This window comes from Anabas testudineus, chromosome 3 (assembly GCF_900324465.2).
Source record: "Anabas testudineus chromosome 3, fAnaTes1.2, whole genome shotgun sequence".
NCBI lineage: Eukaryota > Metazoa > Chordata > Actinopteri > Anabantiformes > Anabantidae > Anabas > Anabas testudineus.
In genome coordinates this window covers 12,277,035-12,302,663 of record NC_046612.1, presented here as the reverse complement: position 1 = coordinate 12,302,663, position 25,629 = coordinate 12,277,035, and the positions used below count along the sequence as shown (strand labels likewise).

The 25,629-nt window shown below is 37.7% G+C and overlaps 1 protein-coding gene across 1 annotated transcript in view; it reads left to right on the top strand.

The window, feature by feature from the left end:
- Positions 1 to 25,629, top strand: part of LOC113174013 (protocadherin-9) — a 172,255-nt gene that overhangs the window by 31,950 nt on the left and 114,676 nt on the right. The window contains exon 3 of the mRNA XM_026377640.1: positions 14,464 to 14,565. Coding sequence (XP_026233425.1) covers positions 14,464 to 14,565 — 102 coding nt within the window. The remainder of the gene's footprint in view (positions 1 to 14,463; positions 14,566 to 25,629) is intronic.

Sequence of the window (25,629 nt, the reverse complement as noted above, 5' to 3'; positions counted from 1 at the left end):
CATGGATACTGTGTATAGAGACAGCATATTATGATTAATACCATTATCCCCATGAAGAAAAAGAGCTATATTGTGGTGTGCGTGCATGAGCATACACGGAGAAAGACAGCTAGGCACATTCTTAGACGAGATAGCGAGGTGCAGTGACACGGCAGACAAAGAGTTATCAGGGGAGAGAGAAAACTGCAGTGTTTTGATTAAGCTCATCACACTGTGCTCAGACCATGCAGACTACAGACATCCATGCTCGGCTGTCTCTCCGTGGTCAGAGTCTCTCACTTTCTCCCTGACCTCCCTATAGCCAGGAGCTCTAATCACTGTAAAACCGATTCATTAAAATCTGCTGTTAGTGAGAGGACACACACGCGGGTGAGCAAATGGACCACAGCCAATTATGTGATTCCCTGCCAGTTAGAAAGAGATTTAGGCATTAAGTATCTCTGAGGAGGGAGACAGTGATCACTACAGCAGATCTGCACATTATTATAGGGTTTGGAAGTATGTATGTGAGTGTGTGTGTGTGTGTGTGTGTGTGTTCTCTGCATGTAAGTGTGTGCAGTATACAGCGAGTGATGAAGGGTGACTCTCTATGGTTTGCACACACTCAGGCAAAGTGATAATGCTTGAAAACAAGAGCATGTCACGCTTGCCAAGGAAAAAGAGAGAGAGAGAGAGAGGGAGAAAGAAAGTATAGCAAATCAAATCTTCAACAGCATAAAAGGCCCTGCACTTAAAATGTGAACACAAAGTTCACGGAGAGCTAATACACAAGTGGAGATATTTTTAAATGATAACTCTGAAGCAGCGAGTTGTGATACAAACAGTGATAACACCTGACAAGGTGTTGAAATTTTAATGTAGTTTCAGGCTGAAAGAGGCTTCTGTTTGTGTTGCTGCTAAAGTAATATCCCCTTGGACGACGCTTTCTATTTGCCGTGTTTGATTATTCAATATGATAAAAACAAATGGCTGCATTAGAGGCTCGTGGGCAGATTTAACCCCCCAAGAAAGAAAAGACACAATGCGGAGCCTGACTGAAACTGTTGGAGGCTACAGGTCTTAAAAAGTATATTAGAACAGTCTGACAACTCAGGACACACGCGTTCGCTTTAGTGAGGAAGTTAAAGGGCTTCTCCACACTACCACTTCAATTTAACAAGGAGGTCAAGAGAAATCAGCCACTAATGGTGATTTTCAAATCAACTTGCTGCCAGAATTGTATTATTATCTTCTCTGACAACTGTGATTATAGTTATCACCGCTTTCCATCTCATCTCAAGGCTTTTTTTGCCAGGATCAGGTCAAAGGCAGAAGATTTGGCTGAACTAAACTTCCAAACGTTCAATACTATTAGAAAGCAAATCTGTCATATGACAGCAAAAGTCTATGTAAATATGTCTACAGTACAAACAATCATATAGGTTGTTGTTACCCTTTAAAAACCTTTTTTTGGAAGTTCTCTACAGGCTCTTATTTAAAACTTTGGGGTTCTTTTTTGTGCACGGTGCTGCCATAATAACAACCACAATAACAAGCTGCCACAAAACCAAACTTCTCTCCAGGAGTGAAAGTCACAGTGGATGTTTTAAATATTAAGACCTCCTTCATTAGCAGTCAGACATTTCTCTAACTTTCTCAGCAACCCTGTGTCTTGGTTTGCATTTGACAAGTTGCAGATAGTGTATGTTGACACTAAACGTGTCAGTAAAGGGTTCACAAACAACATATTTATATTGCAGTACAATATCCACTTAAAGCACAAATTAAATTGCACCAAAGGTATTTGAGCTAATAGTAAATGTAAAGAAGTGTATATGCAGACTGCAGCAGTTTCCTAGTTGAGACTTGGGTCCAGTTTCTGTCATGGTGCAGTGATGTTTCTTTATTTTCTGATGGGCTGGGCTATATCTCAGGTAAGGGAAGTCATTAGGCTGTGTACCATTTTTAACACTAAAAACTGTCTTACTTTGGACATGATGCATTTGTACATTCAAACGTGTACTACTTCACATCTGAGACATGTAAAACAGAAATACGCAGTACTAATACAATTAGAATCAGATGATTGGCAGCCTTTACAGCTTTACATGCTGCATTTCACGTCCCTGTGCTCTAGGGGTTTGGATTTCATGAATAATATGTTGGATTGTTCAAAGAAAACTGCTTTATGGCACCAAAGAGAGGAGGCACCAGAGACCTGCAGCTTTTAGAATTTATTGTAATAGCAGATGGTGGGACAAGTGAAAGGTTACGGGCAAAATCACATCCAAAATTCCATCTAACATCCCCTTTAAAGTCCAGCTAAACTTAATTTCTTCCCAAAGGCCTCAAAAACTTGGATCTGTGATTTCTTTCACTTTTATTTTCTCTTGTTACCTTTAGGGCATAAGAAATTTGTCCAAAGTGTGAAGCAGAATCAATACTGCAATATCAAGTGAACCTCTGTTAAACATCCAACTGTATTTTCCCCTGACCAGCAATTCTGGGTGTTCACTGTGTGCATGGTGGTGAGGCGAGATCAAGCGTCAAGAGATCAAAAATATTACAAACATCATTTAAATTCCAACTCTAGCCCAACGTTTTAAGTACATTCAAAATCATAATGCAGTACGTATGATTCTAGTGTTACACTGGTTGCAATTAGCAGCACTGTGCAAAACCCCAGATCTTATTTCAGAAATATCAGTTCCCTGAACTGTAAGAATATTGTGCTCACCGCAGAACTGCTGACTTACTAAATCTTTTCTCTTACTTCCATCTCTTCCTGTATAACCTTAAATCCTCAAAATCCTGCAAGGTTTACACTAGCTGTAAACCTCAGTGACACTGACAGGAACCATTGAGTTGGCTGATTTTAGCTTGTCTGCGAGCTACATCAGCCTGAAGATAATCTATCTGGACCATTAGCTCTGCTGACACACTTGACTTCATCTAATTCCCTGACATCAGAGATTGACCAGAGCAGATAACATCTGATGTCTTTGTGTTATTAATTGTGGATTACCTTATGTGGCCCTACTGTTGACTCATTTGAATAGCCTCTAATATGATTTCTTATCGCTTTTTGATTTATCACTCACTGGTTTTGGCCTTCAGCTTTAGGTTGATGCTTTCAAGTTAACTGCTGATTTACATATTCATGAGGAGGAGGTTCACTGCGACCCACAGATGAAGCTGGCAGATGCTTGTTTGATAGAAGAAAATGTTTTAATTACAATAAATTACATATTTATAACATTTAAACCTTTGAGAAGGGTTAACATAATATTTATCTATGATATATAAAATAGCAACTTCAGTATTTTAAAGCAACTTCAGGGGTTAGAAAGTCCCACCTCGTACCATCTTCTAGTTACTGTAGTCATTGTTTAATTTGAGCTAACAGCATCAGCATCTGTCATTATGTGTTTAATACTGATTTACTCCATCATGCGTCAAAATGAGAAAAAGTGAAAGCCAAATTAAGTATTAAGATAGTTTGTAAGAAAGTCTGACATTTCTTAAACATTTGACTGTATTGGTTACATGAATGTGTTGAAACACTATGAAGCACTGGATCTAATACAAATTTCTACCCCCAAATAAATTAACATGGCTGTCCACTAAAGCATGCAAGCTGGGTTACTGCATGCAACCATGTCATTTCAGCATGACTAGTTTCCAAATGTGTCCAGTGCATGAGTATTCTAACATAGCCTGTATTTCACTTACATCATATTCAGAGATAGAATCGCCAAACGAATCCATCTGATGAGAAATATGTAAGAAATAAAACATCAGATCTTTGGATGACACAAATACAAACATCATCTCATCATCAGGTGCATCTTAATTAGAGAGATGGGAAACAAAGTTGAATGTGTTAAGTCCGGATCAGACCAAACCCAGGACTATAGTTTAGATTCAGCACCACCATTAAAACTGAATTTAAGGCTCTATCATAATATGATATTTACCCACCAAGTGGAGATGCAGTGGATGTTGACAGAGCTAAAGAAAACAAAAGGAAAGCTTTTCTTCTCAAATGATTTACTGTAACTATAATGCCTTATGTTGAAATACAGGTGCAGTCTTTAGAGAGACAGTTACATCAGCAAGGATAATGAACCCCTGAGTGTCTCATTTGAATGCGCGAATAGCAAGCACACAGTCCATCTCAGACCGTAAGGCGTGTGTTTGTGTGTGCGGGCGCGTGCATGTGAGGGAGACTTGGTTTACTTTTCTTTTTTTTTTTTTTCTTTGTGAATCCAAAGAAGAATGGGAAGACAGTGTAAATCAGTTCAGACTGCAATTGCAGCTTGGACAAATGATACATCACCTCCGTCTTCCCCTACCTTTACTTTGATGGCAGCACAGGAAATATATTGCACAGTCAAATCCAAAATGACAGTTATGTTTGCAATCAGGAATACTTTCTTTCTGCTAAACTTTGTAAAGGCATTTGATTTGGCTTCTCATTGGTAAACATGGAAAGTAATAATACATTTACTTGCAGCTTACTGCTAGATTAATCTGAAAAAGAAAATAGACAAGGCATTTTAAAATACCCATTAATCAGATATTAAAAGAGGATAGACACAATCCTCGGCACAGATCAACTTTATTCCAGATCATATGCATAAAAAAGAAATGCAAGCATAAAACTTTTTGCTACTAAAAAACTTAGTTTGCTGCCATCATTGGTAACTTATATTAATTTAATATCCCACTTGTGTTGATGTAGATTGACTCTATCCCACACCACACCCGTTCCAACTTGTGCACCCACCCTGACAAATGGAAAAAAAATATAATAATACACTGTACATTATTATTTTGAGTCAAGAAACAACCTCATGTATGACCACTGAGATGTGTTGCTTTGTTGTTCGAGCAACTGAAAAGCTGGCTGCACCAAAAGGGAGGCCTACTTCTCTCCCCGTTCTTAAGGAGTGCTGACAGATATGGATATTTTCTCACACTGTCAGCTGTTAAGCTCTCATACATTTAAACATAAACATTCAATGTGCTGACAGACAAACTTCACAAATCTTTGCAAGCAATTGATGAAATTTTAATTGACTATCAGTGTCTGATGGTTAGACTTTTGTCTGAACCATGTGGGTACCCGCCTTACATTTCGCAGCCAACTGTGACTATTACTGTCTGCAGAACACAGAACAAAACAATTGCTTTCAGAAGCAAATTTCACTGTGATATTATTACATTTTCATGATTTGGTACATTTCTCTTAAGAAAAGGAGAGAATGAAGAACATTAACTAGAGTGACAAGTTGAGGCAAAAAGGCAGATGGGAGAAAATAGAACTCCAAAGTCCGATTTTTGTTTATTTGAACATGAAAATAAACTTTTTCATGCTGTATTTACGTTTTATTCAGCTTGCAATGGTATTTAGAAACTGCAATAATAGCTACTTCTGTTTAATAAAGCTAGAGGACTATAAAGGACATGTGAAACATGTAGCCAGTAATCATGGGGAAAGGAAGGCCAGGATGGTCCAGAACTGCGTACCACTTAAACACTCAGTGGCAATATACAGTACCACAATAAAACTCTGTCACTGTAGCACTTTGAACAAGAAAGTACATCTGCTAATGTTATGTCATCTTAGAAAAAATGTGGCATCCTTTATAATTGTTTCAAATTCATTTTGAATTGCCTCTGAACCATCCATGTGGTGTTTTGGTCTTTCATTACTGCTGACTTTCTGCCAGCATGCTGCAACTGACTGATATCTGTGAGGTTTTAACAGGCAGACGTTTGTTGTCTTCCAAGTGAAATATGTAGCAGAATAAATTGTGATGGATCGTAATAATCTGTTTTATCCGATAAAGAATGTGTTAGGTGCATTGTTAGAACTGTTGAGTTCAATGTTTCTATAACTAGACTAAGGTCTTTATAATATGGTTTGCATCTGGACAGAAAGAATAATAAATGATTGCAACAATTCTAAACAATCTTGTGGTTTGCTGACATGGTGTCTGCAGGTTTTAAATATGTCTGTGATTTTATATCAATTTAAGGAAATAAATTAAAAAACATTTAAAGAAAGAACATAATTTTCAAGCTTTGGCAGTCAGAGAGCAACCTGAACAACAGCCTTGGCAGAATACAGTCTGTTAGTCTGTTTGTATGCACTTATAATGTGCTCTAAGTTGATCAGTATATAATGAGTAAGTATTAAAGGCAATGTTATGTAAAAACATTCTGATGTAGTTTCATGAAGTTAAAAAATTTAATCTTATGATGTTACTATCTGTTAGCACTAAGATAATGGTTCAGGCGTCTGTTAGCTGCCCGTGAGACAGTGAGGGTCCTTCCATCCAACTGGGTTAAACTGTCCAGACCCTGGAGCCTTGTACTCTTGCTAGTTTTGCAATAAATGTCCAAAAGTTGGCACAGAAAAAAAGAAACCACCACTCAGTTTACATGTCCTACCTAAAGGCTCTACAGGATTCAATCTTATAGGTCTGTATTTTCAGGAACGTAAGAATCCCCATCAGGAAATAAATGTAATGTAATGCTATCAGTGCAGAAGGTTAGAGAATAATGTCCCTCATTCTGAGCTCCTACTGCATAGCAGGCAACTGCCTTTTACTTTATAACCCATATACACAAATTGGATATCATGGATTTAGGCTACTTTAAATTCTTACAACTATTCTACCCCTCATTGTCCAGTGTTAGATTTAATAGCGTGGCTGTGCATGCATCTGAAGGTGGGCATATGCTTTAGAAATTGGACTCATATGGGTGAAAGCACTGCTCAATCTCGAGGGAGAATGTTCAGTTGACTTAAACGCGGCACTTTTACTGCAACAGCTTCTTCAGTTCACCGAGCTCTTTTGAAGCAGAGCAGCAGTCCCGAAATCAACAGAGAACTTTTGAGCAGATAGAGAAACAAAGACAGAGGCAGATAGAGAAATTCAGGAGACAGAGGAAAAACGTCTGTGTTGGGTAAGGATGGTCGTGAAACTATACAGGTATAAAACAGCTGTCGCTTTCTTCATTGACACTTAAACACAAGTTTGTATTTCGATCAATCTTCTGTCAGCCAATTCTTGCGAGTCAACGCCTGTCTTCTCAACTTGATTAACACCAATGAACTCAAAGACCAGATACTATTCAAAATGTTTATTTAATTGACAGTTATGTACAAATTCCTCTATGGGTACATTTCTGCCCAGTGCACAGTAGGAATTACACTGAATGACACCCTTCCATTCAGTCCCATTTCCACGTGCCTCATGTCACTGCACTGAAATTTCGATGCAACCTTGAAATCTTGATTATTTTTGCAGAAAACAAACAGTAAAGCTCAAATACTACAGTGAAACAGATAATTAGAAAAAACATGTATCTACAGGACAGTTAAAAAAAAATACCTAGAGGTTTATTTATGCAAATATCTACTGTTCCTTCAAGAGGGATGAGCACAAACTACTGTCTGAAATGAAGATCAGACAGAGTGACCACTGGAAACTCATCTGATCTCAACTAAAACCGCTGCTCTGCAACAACTTTCCTCATCTTTTGTACATGCCTCCTTCGGGACGATGCTGTGGACTATTCTGGGGCCAGAGGCTCAGGCAGACGCCCAGTGAGATGAAGTCCTACTCTTGAGAGATGAAAGGTGCTTTTACAGGATAAATGAAAGGCTGAGGAGAAAAATAAGAAATAGGAACAAAAAAAAAAAAGGTCTCTCACTGCACGTGAATGTCATATTGGTTTTGGTAGTTAATTGGCTGGAAACTGCTTTTAAAACAGATGAAATGTTTGTTCGTGCAGTTTACAATTACTGCAATCGCAACCTGTTTCATCAGAAAAGCTGACCTCACCATCACCTCGATCTCATTTCACCATCTTAAAACACAAGTAATTCCAACCGTGCAGTAATGGCAGCGAATTGTTCCGTTAATGCATTCACCGTGTTCTCTGGACGACCTGCAGCCTTCTGCCTTCTCGTCCCGGCACTCCAAATTCATCAAATCTGCTTATCAGAATTCTGCCACGTCCAGCTGAATTCCTTGAAACCATTAGCGGTTGTTGAGAATGGTTTGGGCTGGCCTCAGCATCGACTGTAATGACAAGGACAGGGTGCCAGGGAGAATCAATGCTTCTTTGTGGCTGAAGAATCAAACTGTAACAGCAAGACTGCCTCCATTGAGTTCCAGACTGCCGCCTTTTTCAACTCCTTAATTGATCAAGATTTTATTTATCTTGTCACAAGACTTTAACCTAATTTGTTTTCCATTCACTCAGAGAGCACCTTCATTGAATAACCATGTTAACAATGCGCAGTATTACATTTATTTTTCCCTCTCTCCAAGCACACTTTTAGATGTCATGTCTGTGCTAATTTCCAAGTAGCAGGAGCACTTTTAAATTTTTGTAATTAATTATCATATCAAAAATAATCTCTACATTAATTTTTGCCAGCACATACACATATTCACAGTAGGCTTTTCATTGGAGAATATTCTTTTAGTATGTGTTTTAATAAAGCAGAGGGAGTGGAGGGGCGGAGGGCTGAGATAAATCCCTCTTCCTTTGTTCTTTCTGAACAAAGCAGAGGTGCATCATGCATATCCTCTTTAGTCTGCAACTATGCAAAGATGTCCTTGTAATTGGGTGATATTTTTTACTGCAATATGCGCTGCATGCATTTCCATTACATTTCTGTCATAAAAAACCCTCCTCACTGTCGTCAGCTTAAATGGAATGTCAATACTTAGCGTGTGGAATGGGGAGCGTGGAAATGGGCTTAACACTGGGACCCATAAACATAAAGTTTAATGCCGCCACCAAAGGGAGAGCCAATCACAGCATTGCTTTGCAAATCAAAAAAATAATAATCAAAGATTTTCTCGCCCAGCCATCTCAACAGCTTAATGTAAATAAGTTAGGAGCACGCCATTGTGCGCTCTCATTTTCTAATCAACACCAGTGTCTTCCATTTTCCTTTGTATTGCACACTATTGCTGTTCCAAACTGCACAATCCTCCACCCCCACCACTGTTGTACATTCCATTCATTTTTATTATTTTATTGTTCAGTGAGGGAGTCAAAAAAAAACAACAACAACACACACACACACACACACACACACACACACACAAAAACAAACAAACAAAAAACACACAAAATCAAATTATTTGCTCTGAAATAGGGATTGGATTGGGAAACAAACAGACTGTGCTTCTCAGCTGATCGCCATCTGATGTCCAGAGGGGGATTACCCACACAGGGCCACTTTATGGGCTCATTTGCATCACTACGGCTACAACTGTAAGTCAGCAGGCTGCTAAGAAGGAGACAGACGTGCCAGCACGGGGCGATTATGGCTATAATATATTAACCCATATCTGGTCCATTTCCAGAGAAGAGTCAGATGACGATGTAATTGATTTTACTGTGGTTTAAGTGTTAACTATTAACACAACTATTAGTGGAATATGCTCACTGTTATATATCATCTGTTTTCAGGCTACTATAATCTCCAACTGCCTGTTTTTGCCATCCGTCTGTCTCATGGAAAAAGTTTTAAATAATATATTTTACCAATAGTTTTTATCTACATAACATATTAACTGTGTAGATATTTGTTGTGAAAACATAGCGGCAAAAAAAAAAAAAAAACATCAAAAGAGCTGCCCAAATGAGTCAGCTATATAACATGGAAAGTATTTTCTTCTTTTGAGTCTTACTACTAGTCAAAAGATAAACTTCATGTTCTTTCATTAGCAGTACACACTCACACTTGTTGAGAAGCGAACATTGTCTTGTGATGTCGAGGAAGAGTACATACAGTGGTATCTCCAAGGTAATTAAACATAACGAAAGGTCTGCTGTGACTGGGAAGGCTTGGCAGGCCTAGAGTAGTGGTAAAAGCTAATTAAAGTGTGTTTTATTCCCATAATGAAACTCATCTCCTCAGCCCTCGGTGTACAGACAAATCCAACAGAGCAGCTTCACAGGTCCACGGAGACTTTCAGCAATATGTTGTTATTCCTACCTTTACATGTTGGTCATAAAAGTTCATTTTATTCACAGCCACAAGTGTGATCAAAAGTTGTTTATGACTAAGATGAGCTTTTTGACTGTAACTGAACTGAATAATCAGCTACTGTTCATTACGTGGTTATCTGCTTCAGGCTCCAAACTTCTAAGTGCAGCACACTTAAACAGCTCCCATGTCCAATGCTTCTGTACGATACAAGTGCTTAGTGCTTGTATCGTAGAAATAGACGCAGAAATAGTAAAGTAAGTAAACACTGTTTTAAAAAAATACACAGGGCTCTAATTTTATAATAGTTTTTATAATAGTTCATAGCATTCTTTAGCATCTGCCTACCTGTGCTCTGTTGTGGGTTGGTGACTGACTTTACAGTGGTAAAAGCAGCACATAGGGCAATGGGTCAGGAGTTCTACTTTTTTAAGTTCTTATAAAAAATGTGGACTATCATTGTTGCATATTGGCCAACCCATGAAGTAAGATATTTTTTATTTAACATAATATGGAAAAAAAGCATGTGTACATTAATTATTTTTGTCCAGGAAAGACTGTGCACACGGATGTGTGAAATGAGAACTCTGGATGTGTCAACACCCTCCGAAGATGTCAGGAAATAACTAGTGGTCGCCCCTTCCAGTTGTCAGACTATCCCTGCTGTTCACCACCAGTCGTGGAAGTCTTGTTTTCTAATATGATTTAACCTGTAGTTGAATTTAGCAATGGTTTCTGCAAGACATGAAGGATGCAATACGCAAATGTGTTGCTGTATATACTCCCACGTGAATATAAGGTGCCACAAATTCACTTGTCATGATGCTACTACTCCCACACAAGGAAACCAGTTTCATCTTGGGAGGGACTTTTTTTTGTCCAGACTGTTGTGATGTAACTGGTCACGACAGATGCCAGTCCCACCCACACTAAATGAAAATGTATTCCTCAACTTGTATTTCAGCACAGTTTTGCGACAAGCTACAGCAGCAAAAATGACCGGGAGTCAGTTGCATTGGTTATTAGACTAAACTTGCATTATGGTGCAAAGCAAGTTTCTTTTCTCTCTGATGCTGGTCTCCATTTGTAAAGGAACTGTTCTCTCAACAGCATTGTAAATTGCTGGGGTTCTTTCAGTGTGGCACTCTCCATCAATCATGCCACCCTTAGTCTCTTCAGCCTCTCTCCTGGTTCAATTAAATTGGAAAACAAATAATTTCTAGTCCCCAAAACCCAAATCACCTACAACACATTTACCAATCTATCTGGCACCAAACATGTCATTTAATTTGTTTTTACACCGTACATTCAATTACCCAACGGTAGTCCTGACAGTGCGTCCACATATCCATTTTAATGTTTATTTTTGGGTAGGCTAAATAAGGAGGAAACGTGTGCTCCATTAGGGGCTGCACAAAGCAGAAAAAAAAAAGTAGACTCCTCATTTTTTTTTATGCTCACACAACTTTAATGATCTGTTTGTCTTTTGACGTAACATTTGTAACCACAATGTGCCACATTTGCCATTTCATGTCATAGAAAGTGTACTGAAGCCTAATTTAACTGACAGCACTCACTCCATCGCAATAACTTGTTTTATTCATGCTCCTTATTTTTGGTTGTCAGCATTGACAATATCACGCACTGCAACCAAGTATTTACCATGATCATTCTGACACTGTGGAGTGAAAAATGATCAATTATAATGTTGCCAACTCTCACTTCCCTCTGTATGTCACTTATCACACTGGTGATAAATGGCTAGGTACTAATAAATAATCTCACTTTCTGGGCGCTTTATGGAGATGCCATTAATTAGAGTGACAGACAAGTGGAATGTATTAAGAAGATGCGTAACGAGATAAAGTATCACTCTGCCAGTTTTCACCTATTTCCCTTGTCTCCTCCGGTAATTGGAAGAAATTTGTGAGGGGAAATTGTTGTGAAATAAACTTAAAATTGTCACAGCACATTTTGAGTAGTAGAGTATTGATTTTACACAGTAAACTGTAAGTAATATGTAAATACAACTGCAGTTTTCCCCAGTAAGAATATCAGCAGAATTTTCAAGCATCATCAGTTTTACCAGGCCGTGGTACTAATAGCCAACTCGGGTTTGGGGAACCGAACTTTAATCACCCAAGGTTCAGCGGAGTGTTACCTCATCAGAGAGCCAGCAGAGTACTCTAGTCACCTCTGCTCAGTGAATTTGGTGAGCTAATTGTGATTTAGCTAATACTAAAGCTAACGTTAATATCATTGTAAGTTTACATAGATGAGTGTGAAGGGCGGATGGATGCAACCGTTCTGCAATTGTTGCTGCGCAGCAACACGTGAGTGGAGTTTTCACGGGTAAAACCCTGGCGTAAGAAGAAACCCATGTGAGTCTTATGTTTCAGTACTTTTACTTACCTAAAATATGGGAGATATAACACAAAACATGGTATGTCCTATGTTTGGTGGTATAAATACGGTCAAATAAATGAACTTTTGTTTCACAGCCATCTTCTGAACTGCGACTCAGATGTCTTCAGCGACAGATGTCATCCTGGTCACATAACAGTGTACACTGAGTAAAGAAGTAGAAGTTGCTCTGTATTAGTGTAGATTTATGTCATGTCTGATTAGTTTGAATTTGAACATGTTTTAAAGCTGGGATGATATTATACAAATACACATATTTTACTATGTTTTTGAGGTAAACAACCTTACAAATGACACACTAAATACTCTGCCTCCCTTTTTGTAGTTTCCAAATATAAAAGTTTTAAAATCCTACTTAAGCAAAGCTTAGTTGAACCTGTTAGTCATGTTCTTATTTGAGAACTACAGCATATTTCTAATTAACTGAAATCTTATATTCACTGTTTTTACAGACTACACAACAAGAGCACTGTCTTACAAGAGGCAGAAGTTAGAAATGGGGGGTAAAATTAATGAGGAAAAAGTCTATCTCTGACTTGTTTTATTCAGTAACTGAGATTGGGAGTTATACTAATTTATACTTTGAATGCACAAACAAACACTGTTTCTCTGTTTTTTTTATACATTATTTTGTATGTGCTGAGATTCCTTTATGTATGTGGTGCTTTTGTATTAGCAAAGGTAACTGTATTTTGTTGTTTGGATTACCTCATCACAACTGTAAAGTCAAACCTTTTCATGCATTTTTAATGTCATCTATTTCTACTCAGTAGGGTAACAACAAATCTACAGAGATACATGGACACTGAAATTCAAGATGAGTTTTATTGTGGACATTTTAACTCCTTGTTAATGTTTGTTGACAATTTTCCAAACAAGGATGGAGTATTTGCCTAATAGTTTATTATACTTGCTTTCTTTGGAGACTGTTAAGATATGTAACCATGGTTGTATTGTATAGTATGTTACCATTAACCCAATTCTGTATACTGTCTATTTTGCTCCTGGCATACATAGAACTGACTTTATATTCAAATATGTGTCTGTGGTGGCTGTGATGGGGGTGGTAGCTGTTTATTTCCTTGTGTTTGTGTGTGTGAGTCAGACTATAGAACCTGTTTCATGCCAATGACAGCAGACAGTCTGACAAACTGACTGACTGGCATGTTGCCATTCAACATAGTTTAGCTTAACACAGCATCAATGAAGTCCCACAGTGTTGTAGAGCTAAATAAAGCTGTGAGCACTTAATATGTAGGTACTCAAACAGATGAATACCTGAGAATAAGTACAAGCACAGGACTATAAAAAAACAGTTTTAAATAAGCAAGTTTGGTTAACAATATGGGCTTTGGCGATAAGCACAAGTTGGCTGCTATATAGTGCTGCTGCCCAGATAACCCGGTCCCTCCTTTCTCTCTGCTTCTGTTCTGTGTTGTTGTTGGTCATCTGGAAGTTGTGTTAAAGACAGTGATTTATGCCTCAGGCTTCATGCAGCCTAGCCTCATTACACACAGCCATTTTGAGAATCAGCAGATAATTACAGTATACATCATAGACCTCATGGGGCCCAACAGATTCAGTCCGTTCCACTGGCCTGTCATTTAGACCATAGGGCCTCAGGACTGGAAAACTGGTTTCTAACCTCATTTGAAATATAATTTGCTGTTTATTTTGCAGGAATTCTTGTTGAAAATTCATCATGGAATGTTGAATTGGTGTTTTTAATTGCTCTATGGTGAATAGTCATTATGGTTAATAGTTTTTGCTAATGGTATATCTTATGCTATAAAGTAAAGACAGTCAACTATCAAGCTCATTTGAGGGCAATAAAACAGGTTTAAGAAAAGTGATGACTTTTTAAGCAGTCTAATTGTTATTGTGTTTACTCCTCTTCTTTGTAGTGGAGTGAAGCATATTTAGATTTGTGAACTCTTTAAAGTGATAAGGCATCTATATACATGACCAACAAACCAACACCGAAACAAACAGTTCTAACAAACTTTTTTTTTTTTTTTCAATCTTCCACGAAGGGAACATTAACTCGTGCCCGAACTGAACTGAATCCTGAATATCTGGACCTTCGTCCACGAGCCGAGCTGAACCCTGAATATTGGACCCCTTGCACCCCTTTAGTGAGTACTGATGCCACCATTTCTCACTGAACGGTCACCACAGATTCATTTAACACAAGTCATTGCTTTTAATAACCTCAAATGATATAATGGCATGCTAAGCTAAGTTCTGATTTGTTAGCTTCACTATCATTTCCTCATTCATGGCCTGATTCATGCTTAAACGTGAGACCCTGCACTGAAACAGACTCTGCTTCCTTCATTTTTTGCCTCTTGGTTACTGTGACATATTGTACTTACAACATCATTAAATTCAGGGCCTAATGTGATGCTAATATTCAGACCATTTTTATTTGAGTAATAAGTATTTGTCTCATTACCTCCATGCTTAGAAAACACAGTGCTTGATAGTCATCTGGGGGTTGGGGAAGGTTTGCTTATGTTGCTGTGCTTGCACAGTGGTGAATCTTAATGATGTCAGTTTTTCTTACTCTGTTATCAACTACAGTATATCAAGATGGGGTGTATTTTCTAAACCACAAGTCTCACTATATTTTGCTTCAATTCTAAATGACACTGTCAAGTTTATTTATTTTTGCCCTGTCATAATGCAGGAATAATTTGCTATAATGCGTATCATACGTTGTTGGAGAGCCTTCTGCAGAAGCTTCTCCATCTATTGGATCTTTTTATCTGTCTGTTGGAATATCTATGTATCTATCTGTTCAGCTATTTATCCATTCTTCATTATTTCTGCATTGTATGCAGGCAGTATCCCACTGGAAAACTTGAACTCTGAGGTTTCTTTTACTCAGTTCAAGGTCTTTGCTCAGGCATTAGTGAGAATTATTGATTTGCAAGACTTCAAGAATTCATTGTCAGTAGAGCTCATATGTGTCAGCCACGTGAGGGTCTCTTCATTTGAAGCATATTTTATACTGTTGCTTCTCTTATGTTTTGTGAACTATGGCTGAGTTTGTAGAATATAGAACAAATAAGGGCAAACATATCGAACAGGGGTTGTTAATTTAACATAAAAATGTAAAAACTTGCTTATATATGCAATTATAGCTTACAAAGTACTGATCAGGGCATTTAACATTATCTCTTACTTTGACAACAAGAGAAAACCGTTTTTCAAAAATGTATGGTGAGTCATTTTTTGCTTACATTAAACATTTATCAACCATGCACCCTTGGGTTCACCATCGGCAAATGGGGAAAACTAACAAGATCGAGGTACCAGTATAATGTAAACACAGGTGTTGTCCCTCCTACCCAAAGTGCTACGGGCTGGGATGAAATTCCCAGTTGTAGCACTGTGCTGTGCACTGTTGTTACTGTAGTGACATCAGTCTGTGCAACAGGTAATATGTGGAATGAATTCATCAGCACACTGGAAGCTATTTAAAATTTCTTTCTGTGTGTGTGTTGTTCGTGAGCAGTTTTATTTACAATGAATTTATTGCCATGTTTAAATACTTCTTAATACATCCATGGCTGCAAGCGCAAGATGCCTTTTGACTTATGCTTGCCACCTTCTCTCGCCCCTCCACACAATCACATATATTCTCCTCGGGCCATGTTTAACTATGTTAAACTTCCAACTTACAGTACTGGGCACAGAGTAAAAGCAGGCACTGCACTCTCTTACTGAAATGCTCCACAACCAGCCTGATCTACGCTGGAGAGTTGAGAAAATTGTGTGTTAACATTATTTTTCTCTCCACTTCTCTCTTTCTTTCACTCTCCAGTCTTATACAATACATCAAAACGCTTATCAGGAACTACAGATGCAGTAGCGCAACACGTTAATATCTCAGATGATATCCCTCAGGATCTTCTTTAATGTCCACAAAGATGCTTGGAGACGGTTCTCTTGAATTTGTATGATTTTAACAAATGGAAACCTCTCTAGTAATTTAAATAAATGAGAAAATTGCCCTTTATTTAAAGTTTGATGAATGATTCTCATGAGTACTAGTCCAGTGGTACAGTAGCACAGCATCACTTGTAAAATAAAAAATGTGTGTCATTGCAGCTTGTCTTATTAGATCAGAATGAATTCCAATCCATTAACAAATGTTACTTTTATCTTGCAAGAGAGCTTTCTTTTACCAACCTGAGACATATTCCCCAAACATATACATTTTAGAAAAAAAATTAATATGATATATGGGACAGTCTATGTTTTGTGTTTCCCTAAAGCTTAGAAAGTCAATATTTGGGCTTTAGCCTGATTTAATGAACAGAATTTCTCAGAGATCTCTCTCAAGTTGGGTTCAATCGGCTATCTCTCTGGCTTCGTTAAGGCACTGTGCTGTTTGCTTATTGGGCCTCGCTGGGCTAAAGACGCTCAAAGACAAACAGGCATACACGCATGCGCACGGAGAAACATTCACAAATGCATACACATGCACACCCCATCGCCACAGAAGAGGCTGCTTTCTTCCAGCCCAAGCGGGAATGATGATTCTCATTATCGCCTCAAAGCAAGATGGCCACAGTTCCTCTACTCAGCGGCCCTATTAAGTTACCAGACAGCTTTATTGTATTGGTGTTCGATAATTTCCTTTCCTCTGTCATTTGCAGTGCATCAGGGAGTTGTTGTATGGTCAGGGAGGGAGCAAGAACTAACGTGAAAAGGCACAGCTGGCTGAAACGATTCCCTCCTATGATTGGTTGATTGTCTTGGATTACTGTTGAGCAGTAGTTTGCCCACAGACATCTTCTTCAATCATGAATTATTTAATCTTGTGCAAAAATCATGTGGATAAGAATTGAAGTTTGAGTGTATCATGTGTAAGTAGTCAAAACACACAGTGGATGTGCAGGATAAACACATTACGAAATGCATTAAGAAACTGTAAAAGTCACCTTGTAGAGTGAATATGTGTCATTGATTTATTGTTTTTTTTTCACTCTGTGGTCCATAGACTCACACAGATCAATATTATTTAATGCCAAATATATCTATTGCTATTGTCTTGGAGGTTAGAAATGTATTAAAATGTTGGCAGTGCTATATTACCACAAAGATTTTCTGCATTCTTCTAAAATGATCCGTGATAAATAACCTTAACAAATTAAATGACTCTTCAACTTAGGAATATATTTCAGCTACAGTGCTTTCTTTTTAGTGGTAAAAAGTAACAAGCGACTAATGCTTACATTTTGCTTTCAAGAGGCATAAGTGGATTTTTAAACACGCTCTAGTCTAGTGTTGTAACATCCTGAAAGTCTGGGGAGCGCTTTCTTGTTCTTGACAAATTGCTGTTGAGCCAACTCAACTCAAGGGGGCCAAGTGTGAGTAAGAAACATCTGAACCAAGTTAATATTTTGTAGTTGAATGCCATCTTAGTTACCAGTGGAGAGAGTATGCAACCACCTTCTGAGAAAAAAAAAAAAACAATCCATGTAGGTATCACTGTGAAAGCTGAAAATGAGCTATTGACAAATACAGCTACAAGGTTTACACATAGGGTAAATGTATTACTCAGTGAAATGTACTTATTGACCAAGCTGGAAAATCACATTAGCAAAATGCTACAGACACTTGCAGTTATTAATCTTGGCAGTATTTGGATGTTTGAGAGAGACTATGATGGAGTGCCCAATCATATTTGGGTATGAGGTGGGATGAGAGAGAAGACTTTAGGGGGTTTGAAAATAAAGTAGGCAATAATACTGAGGTAATGCCACCCTGGTTTTCCTAAAATTGGTTTAGGTTTGGTTTGCAAACACTTAAAAAAATGGGATACAGCTTTTTCTTCTTCTTCTTCTGTGGACAGTTTAAGATTTGTTGAAGTATATACAGTATATATGATGCATCATTTGCTACTGATTGGCCCATTAGTGACTGTATTAGTCATTGAGTTGACATATTTTCTTGCAGTTGGAGTTATTTTGAAACCAGACGTTGTTACAGCGTATTTATTTTTCAGACATTTCATAGTACCTCCTGATATTTAGAAGATTAATAAACTAATCAATATCATTTTGAAGCACAAAAATAAAATGACTCCAAAAGAAATTCAAGTAAACAGATTATCACCTGCTATTTTTGTATTTATTACAGTGGCTATTTCAGAAATAATAGCTTTTGATTTTTTTACAGCACAGTATGCAACAGACCTCTGTTAACATTGCAAATAGTTTTCCATGGATGAAGTAAAAGAAAATGCATTTCTGGACCTTAGTAGCCCTTGTGCAAAAAAGCTGTTTTCCACAACAAAGCCTTTTTGTTTGGATTTGGAAAGTGCTGCATGTTTTACAGGCTCTGTTGACAGGAAAACTTTAAGGTGAGATTCAGCAGTGATCCTAAGAGAGGTGGAGTTGTCACTGTGTGTGTTTGCCGGAGACTGTGTCTCAATCAGGTATAGCAGAGAAATGCTCCATGGACTGCAGAGTGGAAAAATGTGATAAAACCAGAGAGAGGAGGAAACGCCTGGGGCAATATTACTTTATATGAAAGCAGTTCTGCTCTATTCTAAAATTCCAAATGATATTGCCTCTATACATTTCTATGCTTCAGTCAGCCTTTCTACTTGCACTTATGCTGTATTGACGATGAGAAAAACACTATAGTAAATTTCATGTCATACTATGGCACAGGATTCCCAAAAAAATTGAAATTATACTAAGAATTGTTGCCCTGGGAAAGCATAAATTGTTTATATTCAGCAATTGCTAAATAAAACAAACTGCCTCAAAGTAAGTAGTATTTTAGTGGTTTTAAATCCCCTTCTCTGCAGTGCAAGGTACACATACAAACCACACACACATTTTCATTGCTTGTTCCTCTTATCCTGTTCGTTATCATCTACACTGCTTCTTATATTACATGGATGATTCCGGTTGTCCAACACATCCTGAGCAATTAATGAAACCCATAAATTCAGCCTATTCAAACAGACTCTTGCATGTGACAGATTTATGTATTGTGTTGGTTATTGGAGATGAATTCGAACCACTAATGCTTGTACTGTGTGTTATTCTCTTCACTAGTTGGCAAAATATGACATGTTTTTATATATCCCTGCCTTTACCTCTTACTCTTGTGCATACTTCGTTGTATACCTGTGCAGAGGCTTTGGTTTTGGGTCCTTTCATGAAATGATTTTCACTGAGGGCATGTTACATAGCAGTTTATGTGGTGAATAAAATTAAAGCTTGAACAAGCTTGCAATGTTCAAAGGATTACTATAACTTTCAAATGCTATGCTTTAAATTGACAGACAGCTACAACATATTTATATTTAAGTACATCTTTTCTACTTCATTTGGAGACCTAGCTTCCTGCCTGAAATGAGCAGTCAAGTCAGGAGCAATGGCAACAACCTGGATTAAGCTGCAGTGGCTTTGTATGACACACTACTTACTCTCCTTACTGTTTGACTTTCTCTGAAGGTCAGTTTGGCCATTAGCTAGATCAGCCTAACACCGCATGCCCCACCTCTCCACTCCAATTCTTCTCATCTCCCCTCTCCTCACTTCTCCTCCTCTCTACATGGTCTGAAGAGAGATGTGATGGGGCTAAATTTATCTTAAGATACCAAAGCTATGATGTTAAAAGAGAACTCCTGCCAGTTTGGTAACTGACTGCTGATTGTGATCAACTTCACCTTTGTGACGCGTCTGTGAAAATAACATGCACCCATTTGTCCTCTACCCATCTGTCCATCGTTCTTTCTTTTTATCCTCATCCGCAACCCGAACCACACATCCCGTTTTATTAACAACAGAGCTGGTGGCTTGTGATAACTGGTCACTCCTCCAGGCGTTGAAAGGCAAGGACACTCTATTATCCTAGCTAGATGGATGGGTTGAAATATTGCCTGCAAGTGGCAGAGCTTGCCAAATCCTCCAGTCTTAAAACCTCTTTGTCTCTAACAAGGAAAAACATGAGAGGCCCAGGTTCTTGGATGGGGATACACTTCTTTGAATATAACATAGAAAGGCAGACACAGAAGTAAATGTGTGCGCAGTCAGTCAGAAATCCCATGCCTGTTTTCGCTGTTTAAGGAAAACGTATGAAAAACTGTGTGAAAAGCTTATGTCTAACTCTTTTTTCCCTAGTCTCCACATACTGTATGTGTGTTCATTTGTAAGCCACAGAGAAAGGGAGAAAGAACGATTACTTTGTATATATTAAACATGATTAACGTGGTATATGTCAGCCAGACAGCAGGGTCACATATTAATTAGTGTCCTAATTATCAGTGACCTTTACCTCGCAACAGTTACAGATTTGTGTTACCCTCTGTGTCCCTGTCAATTCATTTAGGAATATGCAGCCTATTTGCAGCTGGCACGTGTCAGTAGTTCATGCATCTTAAAATAAGCTGTGAGAAACAGCTGTTGTGTTTTAGTATACAGTATGTTTGTGCTTCTATACGTCTTAATCCTCTGGCATCTAGTGACAAAAATAACAAAAATACTGTCTTGTTTCCTTACAGTGATAGTAGTCCCGTTGCCTTGTCCAGTGGTGTTTTGCAAACACACTTATGAGATATGTTTTTTTTTTTCTGATTTTGATAAAGTCAGTGTAGGCTTGGACACAGTGGGCACAGGAGCAAGAGATTTAAATGCAGGAACCAAACCAAACCAATACATTTTCCTCAACAACAACAACAACAACAACAACTGTAAAGCCTAGAAAGTCAAGATGACCATTAATCAGAATGCCAAGTTACAATATTTAAAACATTGTTTCTTGCATTAAAGTCACTAACACTTTCTTATGACTAAAAATGAAAAGGCATGCGCCTGGTCACCTGCACTCCACAAAAGCCTTTGCAGAAAGGCTGTGTTCATTTTAGTCTTTTTTATAATCGTCATTACTTTCATTTTCATTCCTACATGAAAATGTGATATTTGTGGTCAGTGTCTCAAAGACTATCTTTGTGGGATGTTATTTATAATAATAAACATTCAGTAGTGAAGTAGTGTGGTGATCTTACCCTGTAGGCTGCTGATACAAAGCATCTGACTGCAACACAGGGATTTGTACTTTGTCTAACACCAGCAGTCAATGTGTAAATAATCAACTAGGGCAGCAGTTGAAAATGTATTAATGTGAGTTGTTTTTGGAATGTTTTTCAGTCCTGTTTTATGTGTTTTGCCAGAGATGTGGCATGTTTCTGTCCATGTTCAGCCTTAAAATATGTTTGTTTTTGAGAACGCTCAAAGAATAGCACAGAATGTGCAGAACTTCTATCTTTCCATTACTGATTTATGACTACAACGATGACGATGACGGTGACAATGCTTTTGAATTGGTTCAGTAACATAATCCATTTACAGCAGAGAAACAAATCAGGCCCGGTCAATGGATATCACTTTCTTGTTAGACTGTTGGCTTTCCACTACCAAAGACAGTCTAGAAGTAGCCACTAGAAGCTCATGGGTAAACAATTTTCTACACAACTTGACAATGAATGGTACAAATGCAAAATGTATTATTTACAATTCTCCTGTTGAAGAAAAAATCATAATCTACTGAAAGGAGACTTCACTGGCCCTGAATCAGCCTTCCCTTTAAGCACAAGATTCACATAAAATGTCCATCTGGCAATACCACAGAAATGTTCCACTATGGAGTTTATCACTGCCTCAAGGACTTCTTTTTACACGGCATGCTCATCGTCCACGCTTTTTTTAATTGAATTAAGTAACACTCAGTGTGGCATCTCTGTTATTGTTATCTTATAGGTGTACAGGGTTATTAAAGAGGGAAGCATGTTAAGTCATTTGTTATCCCTGGCATTCTAATAAACATGTTGGCTTTGGGCAAAGCCTGTAGGTTGTCTGTGCAGTTCAGATTGATACTGCTGCCATATCATTATCTTAAGAGGATGCTTAAGAGGAGATGAATCTGGGAGAGAGAAGACAAAGCACAAGGGAGGGAAACTGCACATATACTGTAAGTGTTTTTTTTTTTTTTTCTTTTATAGGGAAGAGGCAGGAATTCATTTCAAACCATGCATGTGCATATGCGATCTGGTGTCAAAATGTCAAGAAAACACTGAAATAAATCAGTTTTGCCGGTAGGTTTATAGAATTGAATGTGTAGAATACGAGACAGAAGAGAATACAAATCAGATAGAAGAAAGACATTTAACCTCATTGCCCCAATTATTCTTGACTGAGATACACACTTATTTTGGCAACTTTATTTTTTCAACTCAAGCACTGGTTTTTGACACATATAACCCCATGGGTTTTCTGTCAGGGAAGGCTTGATTTTACTAATTGGTACCAAGGCTGGTAATTGGAGCTGTGGAAACGAAAGAGAGAATCGTAGGGCATGCTCCTGGGAAATATGTGTGTGCAACCTAATTTTCCACCTTTACTCATTGTTTTTTTTTTTTTTTTTTTTTTTTCTGACTGCGGAGAGGACATCAGTTTGTTGTCACAACAAAATGCCCAGTAGAGAAGTACAGGATGAAAAACAGACATACTACATACAGCAAGATATACATCTACAGTGAGATATACAGGCTATAATAGTATATTTGCATAATAAGGATGTGATATAAGGGTGATGATAAACGTGCATAGTGTAATGAAACATTGTTTTTTTCTGCGCACTTATTCTTTTGTTTGTTGATACTGACTGTGAGTATGAATAATGGTCAATATTGAATCAATACAGCACTATTGTTCTTTTTCAGAATGTAGAGTCTATTAACCTCTTTACTGAAAGTGTTAAAGATGCTGTATGTATAAGCTATTGTTGGGCTTTAGCTTATCACACAATGTGGTCACACGTAATGAAATGTATTTTGTCCATGCAAAAAAAACTAAAAGTGCAAAAAATGACTATTTTGGTAACAATAGCTAGAGTAATTGTTGAAGCCATTGTTAATACTTCTGGTCTCCCAAGGAAAAACTGCTGTTCCCTTTGTACTAAAATGCAGCTACTTTAAAGAACATGCATGTGACAAAGTATCATTTCTAGTGGTACTGGAAATGAATAAAGTGTAAGAGAACACAATATTACTGCGGATCTGTGTTGCTGATGCTGCTTAATGGGGTCAGTCTGGGGCTAAAACTAATCCAACAGTTGAGATTATTGAATATCTAGTTTACAATAATTAATAGCGTTTCAGGGTTAAGCTGATATTGTTGTTGCTGTGGTGTTTTTGAGCTGCAGTTTCCAGAAAGTACTACATACTGTAGAAATCCAATTGGTCCAGCACTGTGACTCCTCTATTCCCACATATTTTGTAGATGATATCTAACATTTCACGTTGGAATTTCATTGCATACCTATTGTAGGAGCTCTTGTACACCATACAAGCCATTTTTAAAGCATTAACAGGTTGATAGGTAGGTAGGTAGCAAAATAAGTAAATATACAGCTAGATTATACATACCACATGAGTGCATCTAATGTGTGAAGACGCAATCTCTCAAGTCAATATTTTGTCCTACTAATCTCTAGCAGCCATGTTACCTCTTCTTGCGACAAAACAGTCTTCCCATCAGATGTGTGATTTTCAGAGATTTCAGATTGTCAGTCACATTAGCAGCTTTAAACCCCCTGTCACTCTGCAACAGTCACATAGTATGCACCTTGATAAATACAGTACATACAATTCATCATGGGATATCATCACCAAAGAGAAACAGGGTAAGCATAAAAAAACATCAACTGTGAAATAGCAGAATTTGAGGAACATCCTTTTCTGACTACAGCAACAGTTCTTGTTATTCTTTGGTGTTTGAGTTGCTCACTCTACCCCAATATGTTGTGACACTGACAACCAAACAACATTTTTATTTATTTATTTATTTTCTATGTGATGTGAATTGTCACAGAGGGACGTACTGTCAACTTGTACATATCACTGCTTGGTGAAAAACAGGTATCTCCAAAATGTCAACTTTTCAGGAACTAAAAAAACTGACGTTTTTATCTTGGTCACATTGCATTTTTGAGATGTTCCTGTTGATTTTTTTAGGTCTTTGTGAGCCTGAGAGCTTGGAGAATTTTCTAAATAAATCACACATTGGATCTTGATGAATAAATTAAAGTTCAAGTTGAAAATCTTTACTAATGTACATTGTTTAATTTGTACAAGACAAACTGACATAACAAAGGTCAATGAAAACCCAAATCAACATCAATGAAAAAAGCTGTGTTTACAAGCACACTGAAAATTAAAGTGAAAAACTCAATTTAGTTCAATTCGGTTTATTTAAATCAAAAAATCACAAAAATCCTTTTTAAGGAAAAACTCAAACCTTGAGCAGAACCAGGCTCAGGGTGGTTGGCCATCTGCCTTGACTGGTATGCGTTTGTGCAAAGAATAGAAAAAAAAAAAAGAGCGAAAACAAGCAGAAGGCAAAAAATATATATATTGTCAAATTAATTAATTAGATTATTTTTTAGTGGAGGTTTGACTACAGCAACCATAAAGGCTCAAAGCATCTTAAAGCAGTCTAGTCGTGATATGGTCTCAGAGACATGTTGATGCTTTAGATGAATTAGTTAGCTCAGCAAAATGTATGAAAAGATGAAAAGAAAGAAAGAAGCAATCTAGACTAATGTCTTGTACGTAAAGATCCATCTGCGCCATTTTTATTTGTGAAGAAATTCATAAAATCATTGCTGCTGGGGGTTAAGGGAATGCTAGGCCCAACAGAACTATGACTTTTTTGTCAGCTTGGCTACAGGTCTGAAAAGAAACTGGGGGTTATTCTTAGTTTCCTCTATTAATGATGAATAATGTGCAGTTTTAGTGTTATGGAGGGCTTTTTTTTATATATTATTAAACTGTCTTTCCAGGCTATGCCAGATTCATATAAATTCGTGGAACGCCACCTCCTTTCCAGATTTCGTGATGTCTGCTTTAAGCTACAGATTTGTGATTTGTACCATGGAGCTCACCTCCCTGATTAACGGCCACAATGTGGGTAACAGTATAAAGCATTGTACGCAGCAATATTAACAATATAATCATATTGTACACCTCTCTACAGGTGTAGGGAAACTGTAAGACTGCATCTCTGTATCTCAACTCGGAAATTGTCTTGGTTTACAATTCCTAATAGACTCTAAGAGAACTACACTATCAAAAATATAATGTTTTCTATACCTCTTTATCAGCCCAGGTT